Raw genomic sequence first — 16124 nt, forward strand, 5'->3', positions numbered from 1 at the left:
TAGTGAAGGGGTCATGTGGGGGTGAAAAATAAATATCTTTATTCGTTTTTGTGTATGGTTGTCTCCAGCATGGAAAACACTTGGAGCAATCTTCCACAGGAGTAAAATACCAATGAAGCTTGCTCTGGCAGCTTCAATTGTTGCAGTGCTTGCTCTTCCGTCAAGTTACAGCAAAGTGACTAAATGACAGCTTTCAGAAGTTAAGGTTTTTTGAATACCTGGCTCAAGTGTGGAGCCACCTTCTTCATGTTTGCCACAAAGATTGAGTATACCGTGGCATAATCCAAGCACTTGTTTGACTGCTGCCCAAACACTTGATCTTGCAAGCCAACATCCTGGTTCCTCTGTTCTGCGATGGATTAGTCTTGTGCAAGATTGGCACCAGTCTGCCAGGCCAGGAAGCAGCGCTAGACATTTTGCCTAGAAAATTTGTGAAGGACCGTAAATGCAAAAGCTCCAACAGGACACTCAAACGTGGCTCTGCATGTAGTGTGTGGCATGACATTGCTTATCAAGTTGCAAGAAGTGTGCTTACCAGCACTTATGCTGCATATAGCATCGTACAGCTGATGAAGCTGAGGTACATTTGGTACCAGAGGCACTTGGGGAACAGGTAATTGCATATCGCTGTTACAAAGTTGAATCAAAGTCTTATGTTGGCACACAACTGATCCCAGCAGAAGTGTCTCACGAAAACAGTGCTGAATGTAAAGGACCAACAGCCTACCAAACGATTTCTGTGCTTACCTTCCCATGTAGATAAAGCAATAGCCAAAATGCTGGATTCCTGAAAGCAGCCACAGAAAAATGAAGAAAAGCTTTAGGTATGACAGTGTTCTACCTTTATTGTCCAAAAAGTAGAGGGTGTTGTTTCCCCAGGCACAGATGTCTTGGTGCGGGAGGCCAAATGGAGCAATGGAAAAACAATGTCCAAAACAGTGGTGATGTTACACATGGCTCCTTCCTGTACATCATAAGGCCAACAGCATCAATCCCTTTTTGTACTTTATCACAAGAAAAAAAAAAGTATCCAAATAATTTACAGTAGGCACAGAACTGTAAGGCACTTCTGCGGCAAAGAGGTAAGACGTGTGTTGGTGGGCAGCGGTGCTTCGTAAGTGTCCGTGACCGAAACCGTTACACCGGGGCACAGGCTGGGCACAGGGTGGGCACAGCCTGGCTATGGCTTGACCTTGGCTTGGGCTTAGAGCAGCAGCCATGGTTGGCGCAGTGGCTACGGTGTTTGAGGTGGTCTCAGGTACGTACACAAGCTCCGAAGGGACGCTCAGGTTTCGGGCACTCGGCTCTGGTGGTCTGCCGATGGCTAGCTGGCCCCGTGAGAGACTTGCTCCTCATGCGAGGCCGTACTTTGATCGATGTTTCAATGTGTGGCGTGGCGGTCTGCCGCCTTTGTAGACTTCAGGCACTTGGATGTCTTGACGTCACACCTGCACACCCAACACAGGATCTACGGTGTATTCGTAGCGCTGTGGGGTGGATGCAGCAGTTGGTATTCCTGGGGAACGCACCGCTTCCTCCTCGGCGATGTCGGCCTCAGGAGGAAGCACGGGAACGGTGGACTGGGCCCGTGTGAAGAAGGCCATTTTTTCTCTGGAGGGCAAAATGCACAACAACACTCAATTAGCATCTTGGAGTCCGATCGTTGTGCTCAAGAAAACATGATGTGGCAGAAATGTATAAACTTGCAGGCTGCTGTACTTGCAAAAGGGTTTACATTGTAGGTCAGGTCGCGGGTTTGTTTACCAGCCATGGCTGCCAAATTCCAAGGGATGCGAAATGCAATAACACTTGTGCACCTTGCTTTGAGTGCTCATTAAAGAACCTGTGGTAGTCAAAATTAATCGAGAACATCCCCAGTGCAGTGTTTCTTAAAGCCCACGAGTTCCTTTGGGACATTATACACCCTAACAAAACATTTTAATCAGACAGGAAAAGACAAAGATGGGGAGGTAAACTAACATCGTGTCTGGAATGGCTATTCTCTGCAGGGCCATTTGCACACTTTTGAATGCATTTTCCTTTTGCATCAGAATAACAAATGAAAGTTGTTCACGATCGCAATACGTGTATTTTTAATTTCCCAAGGACTCAAACACATGAACACGTGAGAGCTGCGCTGTCTTTGCCCAATGCATGTGCGCACGTGTGAGTTGCGATAGAGAAATCTGGAGACAGCGCCTAGGCACAAAGGAAAGGGGCATGCTTTGCACCGTTCATTCCTGGCCGATGGCAATGTGCAGTACGCGAGAACCAATGCTTAACTTCCGTCCAAACGGGATCACAGAGGCGGACACAGAGTCCCGTAATGGCGAAACATACAACAAATTCGCAATAACAAAGCCATTATTCATTCGTCTGTGGTTGCTAAAGCAGGATATATTCACCTCCCCCCCCCCCCCCCTTTTGAAACCCATAAGTCATCACATGTTTCTCAACAAATTATAATCAGATACCCATAATTATTCACACCAAAAATAAAACTGCAATTTCTTAAAAACTGTCATGTAAGGCTGCAAGTGCAATGCAAGATATATATTTATTCAGGTGGGCATTACGAATGCCTGGAACATGCAATATATCTCATTGCAAGTAGGATGCCCCGCCTGTCTGCTCGACACTTTTCACATCTTCTCCTAGCAACCATGTTGAGCATGTCAGAGCAAAAATGGAACTTATCCACTATGCTACGGCAGTTATGATAAGCATGCACTACACGAATCACATGACAGGTCACAGGTTAACTTGACACGGGAACAATGTAGCCGATGCAGCGACATCTTTAGTCGTAAACAGCTCTGCACATATTTTTCACAAATTTGGCTGTTTCAAGTGAGCAGAAGAAAACGTACTTGAAAAACGCCATGTCAGGCTGTTTCTTGCGACTCTTGCGCAACCTGTATATCTCCCGAGAAGTTTTCTTGAGCAACTTTTCCGTCTTCTTCTCCTCCACTGTCTGCCTCGAGGCCTGCAGCAACAGCAGAAAGTGATGTTGAGAGTGCAGCACATTACTGGAGCTTGACTTCACAACAATAGGCTCATATATTTTACCTGGCGGTCTGCTGCTGCTAGTACTTGTCGCAATCGTTCATCATCAGCCAGCCAGGCAGGTATCTCAGTTTCACCTGGAAATAAACAGGAATGTTTACTTTACTTGGCAGAAGCAAAAAATATAGACATTTCCTTCAACACACAGATACAAAATAGAGCATGGTGGGAAAGTAAAAACAACAGTGAAGTGCACCTAAGGTGGTGCTGCTAGGTGTAATGTGCTGCACAGAAAGGACAATGTCAATGTTCAATGAAGTTCAACGTTGAAACCTGCTCAAAGCTTATGCAATCATCATCAGCCTATGTTTATGTCCACTGCAGGACGAAGGCTTCTCCCTACGATCTCCAATTACCTGTCTTGTGTTAGCTGATTCCAAGTTGCGCTTATGCAATAAGTGACGTCTACTATGCAACCCCACCCAGTTGCTTCACAGAACCGGGTTTGCACAAGGTTTGTGAAATGTAGACCTTTGAAATGTAGACAGGGAGTGAGGAAAAAAAATTAAGACAGAGCTCAGCCTGAGATAAAACTTTTTTTGTGTGTTCTACTCTGTAGTGCTTTGCCTCACATTAATTTTACACACCATGGTGTCGTTGCAACTACCAAAACAAAGGAGTGCACGTTACCTATGACAACTCAATTCAGTACAAATTCCACCCAAAACACCACACACTGCCTGTTGCGCTCAGTGCCTCTGTATTGCAGTTCCAGAGAGATGATGATTTTGAAAGATGTTCACCTCTGCGTGATGTCAAGCAAATAAGCAGACCTAATTGTCTGGTGCATTTTACAAATTCCCTTTGCAGCGGTGTAATGGCATTCTCAGGTTGCCATCGGCTATAGGGCCAGATGGCGTGAAATTCATCCTCCATCCAGTACACCATAATGCCTAGCCGCGGGCCTGAGGAGTCGGCGCTCGATGTGCTTAGTCGCGCAGTCCCAAGTGCCGATGCGCGAAATGCCTAGCCGTGCGCTCGAAGAGTCGGCGCTCAATGTGCTTATAGTCACGAATTCCGAAACATCAAGTGCTGAAAGGCTCAACTGCGTGTCTGATCGAGGATTCCGTGCGGAAAGCTTGGTCGCGAAGTCCGCGTCGCCGACGCTCGAAATGCTTAGCCACGGGTCTGTCCAAAAACGGAGGGCTCGGCCACGCTACTGCGATGTCCACGTAGCGCCCAGGGCAAAGGTGGCGCTTTGGCACACTTGGCGCAAGTTGCACTTCGGTGGGCGCATCAAGATGCAGGCAAGTAGAATTGTAGCAAAATGACGCAAATGGTGCAGTTGGACCACCACTGCATATTCTTTACAAGTTGAAGTAGTTTGCTTCTTTGCAGTAGTTTCGTTCACCTTAGTTGCCCTTTTGATGCGTCGTTCAGAGGTAGATGACAGTGCATTCAGAAGGTCCACTCTTGACTCCTCTCACTGCGCAACCTCTTCATTAGTGAGAGTTGGAGCTGAAATCCGCAGCTGAACATATGATGCGAAAACTTCTGCTCTCGCAGATCTCACATTGCTGTCACGACCACACGCGGAAGCACCGTCACCATTGCATGCGGACGTGCCTTCAGCATTGCACGCAGACGCGCCGCCACTACGGCACACGGTTGCGTCGTCGCCACAGCCAACGGTCACGTCTCCATAGCCCACAGTCGCGTGGTCAGTCCCGCACACGGGACGCACTTTCCTGATCACTCACATGCACCGGTTGTGCCTCGTCGACAAGGTCGGTGGCATCTGCTTCTATGAGTATTTTTCTCCCTCTGTTCCACACCTTTCGTGGTCTTCTGTATGCGTGGGCCGTTCGGAACTTGCTTCCTTTGGGGCTCATCACAGAACATGTGCGTTTGTGCATTAGGCTGCCACGATCGTCAATTACATTGATCGGAGAGCGCAGTTCGCTGCTGCGCAAATGCGCGCGAGAGAGGTTCGGCAGCAATTTAAATCTACAACAACCAATAGGAGCGTGCCTTGTGCTTCACATGACTATGCACCCGATCGCAATGCCGCTTTTGTCTTTCTTTTTTGCTCGCGTTTGCTGATGTTATTTTTCGGTGGATAAATAAGGTGCTGCGGCTATCTTGAGTTTCTATCTCTCCTCTTTACGATGATACCAAGATGGCGGCGCTGCATTAATGGATAGCGGTGCTGTGTCGCTGCATCAACGGTGCGACGGCGCCTTCAGAAACTAGATTTTTTCGCAGTTTTTGGTGACAGCACTCAAGGAAAGTGCTGTTTCCTTGATTTCTACCGCGTTTTTTGTTATAATACTTCACCATGAGGTAAAGAAAGGTCCTAGGATTGCAGGAAAAACAAAGAAAATTGGAAAATCGAAAATGTTGACTATTTTGATCACTTCAATTGCCGCGTCCCCCTTAAGAACAACAGAAGTCCTGATAAATGTCAATGTTTTCAGGAGCTATCGAAGGTACACAGTAACAGCCATATTAACTTTTTGTGATTACTTTCACGTTTAAATACGGCTCATGTGATGTTACAATACAGCAAAATTTCTGACTAGCAAGGTGCCTTTGGTTGAAGCTGCGACGTTTCTGCTTGCCATTTTGTCAATGAACGCAGCATCTATGTAAAAACTTAACACTGACAAGAGAAGTACATACAAACTAATTTCCTGCGAGACTTCTTCCACTGGTTTAGGCAATCGGCAAGTACTGAAAGTGATCTCAGCAAAGGAACAATCAGCAATGGGCTACAGAACAGCTGCTACATAGAACAGTTGAACAGACCGGAAAGATAGAAACACTTCTAGGTAATATAGCCAGAAAATATGCACAAAAAGACAGGCCCTACTGTATAGAAGTAATGTTCCTCGGAATTTCCGCCTACTTGCGTGCTTGTTAAAATATATATTTATTTACCATTAAAAATACATGCACAGAATGAAATCAACAATGGTTGAACCTCTTAAGAGGACTTGTCTTTGTCCTGATAAAATTTGGAGTCTCCCTGATGAAACATTAGCTCCAGCGACATAACGCTATTGATAATTTCAAGCCTACATTTTCCTGTGAACCTCTTACACATAAAGAAAGATGTGCAAAGTAAGAAAGTGTTTTTTTTCTGGCCATGTCACTTTGTGCTAATATCAATGGTTCTAACTTTCTGCGTCTGTGTATCTTTTCTTTCTTTTAACAAAAATACATATTTTGGTCAGTAATGTGTCCACATCAATGCAAAAAGGAACTTGCCTCTTGCTTTCGTGTCCTCGAGGCGCCTCTTCATCTCCCTGAGGCGAGCCAAGTCCTGCTGTAGCAGCTGCAGACGCGTCTGTGACGCCTGCAGATCCAAAGCCAGATCCAGGGACGTCCGGGCGCCTGATGCATGGCTGGCCGCCTTGCCTCCCTGAGCCGCTGACTGCACCCACAACCACACAATGAATGCACAAGCTTCCCAATTCTACATAAAAGCTGGATGCATTGCCTGGGGTTAGAAGGTTTGGGAACCACTGTCTCACACTAGGGTACACAAGGTGCTGCATGACTGTTGCCGCGCTTGCAAAAAGAGTTCTTATCACGGGTGCCATGGCAGATCTACGGATCTTCTGCCTTTATTGACATGCAACAAATTTCAAAAATAGCATAGCACACTTACCCGATTCTAACAAGGCCCCAAAGCTAACCTAAAGTGCACCAGATTCCTCTAACAAAAAAAAAAGAAAAGAAAAAAAAAAAGAAAACGTAGCATGCCTACAATTTTTCAATAAGGAAGAAATTGTACAAGTTACCTTCACAGAAGAAAAATTTTATTCACACTTCGGACACGCTCATCAAGCTCAGACAGGTCTTTGTCACTGTCAGTGGACCCCAACTTGAAAAAATCTCCAACCATTGCAAATGGGATGGTGGCCCCAACTAGCCACTTTGTCCAGCAGCCCAGGCAAGTCAAAGGCACGGCAAAAATATGTGACGTGGCTCTGTTGCCACTAGATTAGTATGTCAAATAACTGCTCTTTTGAATTAGCTTTCCCAATAAAAGGAGCCCACGATTGCACCAAGCTGCCTCGAAACACATTCTGTTCACACCTTGTGATAAAAACGGTGATAATGCTCGCTCTGGTGGTAGGCTATAGCAAAAGCTGCAAATGCAGTTTCGATGTCCTTTCTGATTATAACGTGTATTAAATTTTCAGAACCAATTTTTTGGCAATATTGTGCACATTATAATTGGGTAAGTAAGCTATGTTGATAAAACAAAAGGAAAGCTACCGTGATGCAAAGAGAAAAAAATGATAAAATGGTGGTTATTTCACGTAACCACCATACTTTAAAGAGTTCACAGCTTTTAACAGACCCTGAGCATACATTATATTATCACATTTGGCATGTCCTCACCTTCTTGCATCGTAGGCTTCTACGTTCCATGGCATTTCTCTGGAAAGGGCCACTCTTCCGATACAGTGGCATGGCACTGTCACTGTCGCTGCGGTTGAGCTGCAAGACACAAAGAAGCACTAACAAATCAGCAGAGCTCACAGGTGCACTCTTGGACATCCTCATTACCACCTCATTACCACCTTCTATGTTTTGGGTAGACTCGGCTCATCTGCGACATCGCACTGACAAAGTGCTCTGGACATCATGGTTACACCTGCTTTCTGAACTTTCTGAAACAAGCAGAGCCCTATCGCTTTCCTGCATTGATCATGATACCAGCAACATTAAGGGGAGAAGCTACCATTGAACACAAATTTCTTTGTTTCTTGAGATATCTGAATGACAGTTGCAAGGTACGTTCACAGCATGAACTGCAATGTTCCGTGGAGCTGTGCATGCTAGTTCTCAAGTTACAGGAGTACATATACAAATATTTTTCACAGCGGTCCTTTAGCCAAGGCCTGGAGAACTTGCAAAATGTTCTGGCACTGTGAAATTCATTATTTTATACTTTATTTTACTGAATACTTGACCACAAAAAGCTTGTTGCCTTTAGTGTGTTGCAATAGAGTACAAATTGAATGGTGTATGTAGCAGCAAGAAAGCATAATGATGATGATGATCTTTGGATAGCTACTTCAGGGCAAGACAGAGTCCTTTTTCTAATGTTGAATTCCAATGGCGGAGTCTGAGCAAGTTTTTCTGCTCGGTTCGGAGCAAGTTTGTTCCAATGACAGAGTGAGGGCGGGAGTAAAGTGTTCCAATGAGAGAGTCGGAGTGGATTCAGAGCGGGAGTCACTCCATGGAGCAGGAAAAGATGCTCCGCCAAAATCGACGGAGTGGACCGGAACTCTGCGTGACGCATTTCCTTTGCCACGTTTGTCTGCTGGGGGACGCCGCCGGTTGCGACTCGCGAGTTGTGGTGGTAATGGCGGACGACATGAATGGCTCGGCTAGTTCGGCAAAGCGTGCGGCATTGGTTCTGCTACTCGATAGCGACAGCTCCGAGTTAGAAAGCTCAAGTTCCGACACGAGTGATTTCTCGAATAGTGACAGCGACGCTGAAACTGCCGCGGAATTCGACAGGATCTTCCGCATTCTCCCGAAGAGGTCCAAACTTGTCGGCTAGACACCTATCATGTTTGTCCGCATCCTGTGTGCTCACCATTGTAAACAAAAGCTGCTGCACGCTTGGCGAGATATCCATTCCACAATTTTAAGCAGCAGGTGAACGGCGCTGAACAGACAAGTGACCGGTGCGGCGGTGCTGGGAGCAAACAGCCGAAGGGAATGACAACACGCATAGTATGCTGGGTAAATCAGCGCCCGAAGGATAGAACTTCCGCTTCCGCCTGGCTCCGGCGGCGCAGGTTGTGTTCCACTCGCGGATTTGGAGGCGTTGCTGTACGCCAGAGTCGAGTGCTCGCTCGCGGAGCCCGTTGGCTGCTCCGGCTCCGCCATTGGAATTCAACATAAATTTTCTCGTAAACAAATTTTACCACCGCACTGAATTTAGTGTTGTTCATAAGACTTGCACTTGTGAAACTTTAATTGATGATCACAAATTCCTGACACAATACTATATAGAAATGGGCTTGTCTTGCCCTCAGAAATTTATTCAGGACCTTGCAGAGTAGCTAGAGGTGTCCTTGCGCACTTTCTTTTTCTGCTGCTTCTCTTTTCTGGCCTTGCCCATTAGCAGGCCGCAATCTTGGCAAAGGCTGATGCGCTCAGACACCAGGCACACTTGCAACGACCTTCTACCGGTGGCACAGAAGTGGTTGGTAGCGTCGATGTCATTGTCTTGTACCAATAGAACACATGATACGGCACTGGAAGGGTTGACATAATTGTTTACGCTATGCTTTGCCAGATTCAGCTTCACCATGCGGACAAACTTCAGGGAACGCTTCCGCGCACCGAACGCGTATAACTTCTTGAGCTTCGTTCCACACATCATATCCAACCACACAACGACAGGGCAGGCTACAACTATTAAAGAAGAAGGCACACACAGAGATCATAAAGGCAGGGAAGACTTGAGAGAGTGTGGCGAGTGATTGCAAAGCTAGCGAAAAGACGGAGCACACGAAGACCTGCAGCTACAAAGCATGCAAACAACCACAGAAGACAACGCACTGGGCAACTGTTGGAGGAGGCCAAGACGTCATTGTGCGCAGCAACCAATTGCAGCCACGCATTCCACTGCTCGCTCAAGGAGTGTGCACTTGGCCCAATCACAGCTTTGTATCTGAGACATTGGCAACTCAAAAGGCCCGCGAGCCCCCAATCCCAAGCGAATTACTCTTTGACCACGGTGCCGCCGCCAAAGGCAGCGATATAAGTGCAGGAATTCACAAAGAAAACAAGACCGATGGCATCAGTCAGTTAGATGGCACAGGAACGGCACTCACTTGAAGTTGGGGTTGTTTCAGCGGTTGTTCCCTGTTGCCAGCGGCTCGCAGTATATATTCGATTTGAAGTAGCTTCATGATAAATTACAAAAAAGGTTGTGAAATTTGTGAAATCAGAAAATTGTGAAAAAACACATAGTGCCCAAATATGCGGTTTTCCAAAACAGAGTTTCCCGTGATATTTTTTTTTGCTTTCAAATGTCGCTACTAACTTCATTTCAAAATGAAGACAGTAGAAAAATGTAGAAGAAAACTACTTTAGTGGGATGCAGTCTTTCATTGGCAGGCATGTCGCGTACCTGCCAACATATGAAGTTTAGATCACGTAAAGATCCAGTGGTGATAAACACCGGGGGGGTTGCACGCATGAAAAAAAATTTTTTTTTTAGATTAGCACGCACGTTTTGCAGGATACATATGCATTTTATTAACAATGAGTTGCCTTTAGATGCAGCACACTAGAAGCAACAAACTTGAAACAGTCATTTAGCAGAGCTAAATGACATCATACTTGGAAGTTCGATGAGAAAGAAGATGACACAATAAGGACAGTTTTTTTTAGAAGTCGAAGAGGAGCAGCCAGAATAAACAGTAATGAAGACTGTATTGTACTGACTATTTTTTGTGCCATTGTAATACTAATCGAAACTGTCAGAGTATGTGAGAAAGGAAAGACGGAGTAGAATAAGAAAGCCAGACCCCCCCCCCCCAAAGGAGCCATACTACGGTTGCAATATGAGCTCACACAAGCCACTCTTGCAGTTAGAAGCAAGAACAAGAAAAGGCATGCACTGACCCTCACCCTGCAGACGTAACGGTGACTCGCAGGTCCAAAAGTCTGAGAGCGCTTGACTGGCGAAATCGGTGCTGCAGGCACGGGCAAGCTCACAGCCAGGTCCCCCGTGACGCCCTTGCGGCCCCGGCGCCCTTCAGGTTGGAACACACACTCGGTGTTGGTCTCCTTGTCACAGTGCTCCACGGGCTCCCCAGATGGCAGATGGGGCCTCAGGGTGCCACCTTTTCTTGGCTCTTCCTGAGGCTGCTGCTGCTGCTCTTCCCTGCAAGGTGCACCTGCAGAAGGGCATAAGACAAATGTAGCACAAGTGTCGCACAACTGCTCATACGAGCTGTTTTGTATCAAATCAAATTTGCAGTGTAATTCCCTCTAGCGGCTTTTGTTTCATTTTCAGCTATGCAGCTTAGTTTTTCTTTTCAGCCAAAATGTCCTGGCTATAACAGACTAATGCCCCAAATTAACACACAGGCTACAAGAGACTTCCCCATAGTGGGAGTCTCCATATTAATTTCTTGACTATCTGTGTCTTTTTAACCTGCACCAAGTGCACTTACATAAGCATTGTTGCATTCTGCCTCACGTTGTAATGTGGCCACAGAATTCAGGAAACAAACTCGCAACCTTGTGCTTAGCAGCAGAACGCCATAGCCATGGAGCCATGGCAGCAGGTCACTCGAGTGTGCAAACAGCAAAATTTCATATTCATATTTGAAATTTAGAATATTCAAGCACATCTACTACTCCACTGTGTAAAAAAATTTAAGAAGCACAGGACATCACAAAATGTGGAATACTTTAGCAGTTTGTGATCGTAGCCAGAAAAAGCATACAGCACTATGTTGTTTAGAGGCAGGAAACCCAAATACCAGGCTGTGTACCAAGGCTGTGGAAATACGCATTCAGCTTTTTCTCACATCCTAGGGTCTGAAAACTTTTGACACCGACATTACAGTTGGCAAAAAAAAAAAAAGGCAAACCTTTCATACATTCTGTTTCATTTGTTGCAATTCTACACAAAGAGACAAGGATCTGCGCACCCCGCAGAAACTCGTGAATTCTCACATTTAAGACGAAGCCATGGCCGCAGTGCAGTACCTCACCTATGTTCCTTGTGAGCGTGGATGTCTGTGAAGAGATGACGGTTGACTCGTCACTGCTTTCGTCTTTTCCTGCCACTAGCATTTCAGGGGGGAAGAGTTCCAACCAACGCAGCCAGATGGCAGATGGGTTCAGGCCACACAGAGGCAGCAGAGCACAGCCCTGGGAAGGAAGGCAGTGATTGGCAGTCTGCTTGCCACCAGTAGTCTTTGGCTTTTGTCCTCTGACATGCCAAAGGCTCTGCCCTTTGCAAATGCAATATGTATGCTACTTCAGAAGCCTGAGCTACAAATCTAGGGAAGTCCTTCCCTATACTGTTCACAGTATTTCGTACAAAAATCGCTAGAAGGGAACTCAGGCGCTGCGTTCGTGCAGCTACATTAGGTGTGAAGGATAGTGCACGGATTTGTCTAATCTTGTGCTTCATACATTCTTGTGGCAATTATTTATTATGCTTTATCTTCCTGTATTCCCAAGCAATCATTTTTTTTTAAATACATCAATGTAATAGGTTTTTGTAAAAATGCATACCTAATCATTGCGAATTGTTGCTTTTGTAACATAAAATTTTTTTGAAGATGCTCAACTTTCAAAGTCACAAAGCTGTTTGAAAACCAGAAGGATGAGGTTTAGGCTGTGCTACCCATCATTCCCATTCTGGCTGAGCTGCCAGAGACACAGTACACTCTAGTAATTTTTGTAGGATGCACTATGATACGATCATGGTGTAGCGAAGGTAAAGCAGAAGCAACTAAAGATTGAATGAATAAAAAATAAAGCTTCTTATGTAACTCTGTGTTATGTTAAATGTGTGTAATGCCATCGATGTCTACATGTCTATTATATATATTTTGAGTCTGGATGCTCTAAGTATGCTTCTTGCTTTGTTACTTGCTACAGTAGACTTCCGTTAATTAGATCCTGAACGAAGGTCCCGTCCGGCGCCCATGCATTTCTATGAGCCCAAACTTTCATTATTTCATCCTAAACTTGACCTTTGCCGGATAATTTGAACTTGACCAGTCAGCATGCAGATGTCTGACACCTATGGTGAGCCCAATAACGACCCCTTCAGTGGAATAGTCTGTCTTGGTGGAGCTTACGGGACAGTGAATGCGTTGAAAACATGTCATCTCCCGTCGAAAGTGCCTATTTTAGGCCTGCCCCACGAATATCTTGAAGCAATAACTGTAGCTCACAATGTTTGATTACGGTATTTACCTAATTCCTATGCGTGGCTTTTTTTTCTTTTTCTTTTAATGGAAAATGGACCGAAAATTGCCTGCATGGTGGAGCTGGATATGAAACCAAAACCTCCTTCGCGACGTTTGTATGCTTCACTGCGTAACACCAATGTGCTACTGCGAACTGACTTTAGGAAACCTGCTGCCATTGTGCAACACGTATCAGACCCTTGACCATTTTTCTTGCTATAAAATCGGTTGCACGTTAATATTTCTACTTTGTTTAGGAGCTTTAATGTCATCTCTGCATTAGACTTCTACTTTTGACACACAGAAAGCGGACCCGCGCTTGACTGTGGGGAGTGTTAGAATTGGGCAAATACTGCCAAATGAATTAGAGGGGTGTTTTGACATCTGCTTTTGCATCTTGCTTACTTCGACCCGCCAGATAATTTGATCAATTTTATCAGTCCCTTCAGGAATGAATTAATCGAAGACAACTGTACGCATGTTTGTGCATGTTTATGATTAGCAAAAGGGAGACAGTCAAGCTGTTTAATCTGCAGCATTTACCTTGCCTTACTCATCACAAATTGTATACTGTACATTTGTGAAAATCATAATCAAAGTAAAATGTTAAGAACTTGTGCCCTGAAAGCAAAGCACTGCTAACGCCACAACTATAGTGGTGAGCACGATTGGGGGTTGCTGAATCTAAACTCGCGCCTCCAAACTGGCCCGAGATTTACACACGCGTTACCGGACATTCAAGAGCAATCGCTGGCGCTCATGTAGATTCCACATTGTACAACACTAGTTGTGCTGAACATGCAATATCATTAAGCACACCTGTGTCGCAACATTTCCGACACCGCAAAGTGCACCTTGCTCGGTAGCCTTAATCCAATAACAGCGGAAGTTCGATGAAAGCGGTCAGCGGCAAAAAGGAAAACAATAACGTGTGGCAATATACACGTTTCCTACAAAAATTACCAGAGGAAATCGAGGCACTTGTGTCTACAGGAGCTAAAGCACAGGAATGATAAGTAGCACACGAATTTGCACTAAACTTCATCCCTCTGGCTTAAACAGACTTTCTGACATTGCAACAAAATATTATGCTACAAATTCCACAATTTGTAATGATTGTGCATGTATGCAGATGCCTTCATGTGCTTAGAATAGTGTGACAGCTTGTAAATTTAGGAGAGAGAGAGGAAGAAACGTTAAGGAGAGAGAGAAAGGCCCGGTATCACCCTGAGGTGGGAAGGTTCCTTAGTCCAGGAACCCTCTGGCTTCGACTGCCCTCTTTGGACGAGTTGTCATTGGCCTTCCAATTCAGGAAAGTAAATCATAATAAATGGAGCCACAACAATGCCTGAAGACGTAAGTACAAACAGTAAACAAATCCACAAACAAACCAAAACAATGTGGTGTTGGACTAGGGAATTTTCAGAAATAAACATGTTGTGCACAGAAGAGACACCACAAAGAAGAAGATGGAGAACAACAGGGCGCTACTACCAACTGCTGCACTTTGTTGTCCATCTTTCTTGTGATGTCACTTCTGCACACAATACGTTTATTTCCATATACAATCCATCGTACCCATGGTAGCTGAACAATTGCAGCACTAGAGCTCCTTCTAGTAGTGGTTACAGGAAAAAGCTATGGCAATGTAAAGAGCCACTCACCAGGCACTCCTGGACCATGCGGGCTTTCTGGCACCAGAGCTGAAGCTGCAGGGTGTGGCCTGCCAGCCGAGTTCCCACAGGAAGGTGAAGTTCCTGACCGAGGGTGTCTTCTTCACCGCCAGTCTGGCCACTGCCAGCATCTGCAGTGGTGGTGCCTGCAGGCTGGTGACCTTCGAGCCGCACCCAAGGCGATGAGTGCCAGCCACAGCCAGGACCCCCAGGAACCACTGTAGCACGCACACAACTGCAGAGTAGACGGGACACACTTGATAAGCAACACCAGTACATGCCGTAATGCAATGCAGGCCGAGTTTGCTGCCCATTACCCTAGATAACTCCGAAGTGTGAGAAGGAAGACCACTGTTACAAGCATGCGCAAAGTCGTTTCTCCACTCGGATTTGTCCACATTGGATCACATCACCATACTGCTACCTCCCCACACTGCCTGCAAGCATGGATAAGTGTGTTCCCCAGCTGTTCAGCCTCACCCCAGGGAGCAATGTGTTTCTGCAAATGAACAGATAATTCTTGCCCAACTCTTCCAAGTGTTCAAATGTTCCTGCGGTGGAGTCTGACCTGTTCACAAGGGCCATGTTGTGTCATGAGTTTCATATTCTCAATATTACTACTGAAAACCTACTTAAAAAACAACCAAACATTTTAATTACTCTCTCTTTTTTACGAACATTGCTCTTTGACAACATAGTGCTGAAATGAACAGCATGACATTCGATAGCAGCAGCACTCTATAGTATGTCGTTTTCAAAAGCTCTCTGTTAATTAAGCCTAAAGGGCACATACGCAAATGATGCATGCACTTGGTGGTTAACAGTTATGCCACAAATACCAAAATGCTGCCTCCGAGTTTTACGGCACGCCGCAAGCACTGTCTAATCTCTGAGGTCATGTCCAGGAGCCATGCTGGTTCTCAAGGTTCTCGTTTTACGTAAGTTCCTGCAAGCAGTAATGACAGTGCCTAATCAGAAATGTCTATTTCTGCAAGCTCTTCGTGATGCATCTGCTCATATTTCAAACCTAAAAATTTGCACACAGGCTTCTCTTTAGCAACACTATATGAAACTAGGCTTTTCACACAGTCCAAAATTTCGACTAAGTGGGCCTTCAAGCTTGCGGTGTATGCCGTGTACTTCTGTTGCAAGCCACAAGGGATTCAGATGGTAAGCCAGGGCAGCAGTAATGTGGCACTTACACAGAGGCACCTTGAGCCACAAGAATGCTGAGGTGCCGTGCCTTCTCTACGCGCAAGTTCAGTGTGCCGTCCTTGGTGCAGTGCTGCAGCCTCAGCTGGAGCTGGAGGCAGGGGAAGTCCACCTGGTCCAGCGGGTTCTCGTCATCCTCATCATCTTCATCATCATCATCCTCCTCCTCCTCGTCATCCTCCTCCTCCTCTTCTTCCTCATCGCCAGGCCTGAAGAGAAAGGAATGCCAAAGCAGCAACTTCATTTTGAGAGTGAA

General features: G+C 45.7%; 1 protein-coding gene across 1 annotated transcript in view; it reads right to left on the reverse strand.

The window, feature by feature from the left end:
* Window positions 1-825: 825 nt before the first annotated feature.
* Window positions 826-16124, reverse strand: part of LOC119449478 (protein KIBRA-like) — a 34746-nt gene continuing 19447 nt past the window's right edge. The window contains 9 exon segments of the mRNA XM_037712660.2: window positions 826-1611; window positions 2871-2986; window positions 3070-3143; window positions 6277-6442; window positions 7420-7518; window positions 10678-10946; window positions 11772-11931; window positions 14648-14891; window positions 15859-16077. Of these exon segments, the coding sequence (XP_037568588.1) occupies window positions 1443-1611; window positions 2871-2986; window positions 3070-3143; window positions 6277-6442; window positions 7420-7518; window positions 10678-10946; window positions 11772-11931; window positions 14648-14891; window positions 15859-16077 (1516 nt within the window). The 3' untranslated portion in view covers window positions 826-1442.

The sequence above is a fragment of the Dermacentor silvarum genome, chromosome 4 (assembly GCF_013339745.2).
Source record: "Dermacentor silvarum isolate Dsil-2018 chromosome 4, BIME_Dsil_1.4, whole genome shotgun sequence".
Classification (NCBI taxonomy): Eukaryota; Metazoa; Arthropoda; class Arachnida; order Ixodida; family Ixodidae; genus Dermacentor; species Dermacentor silvarum.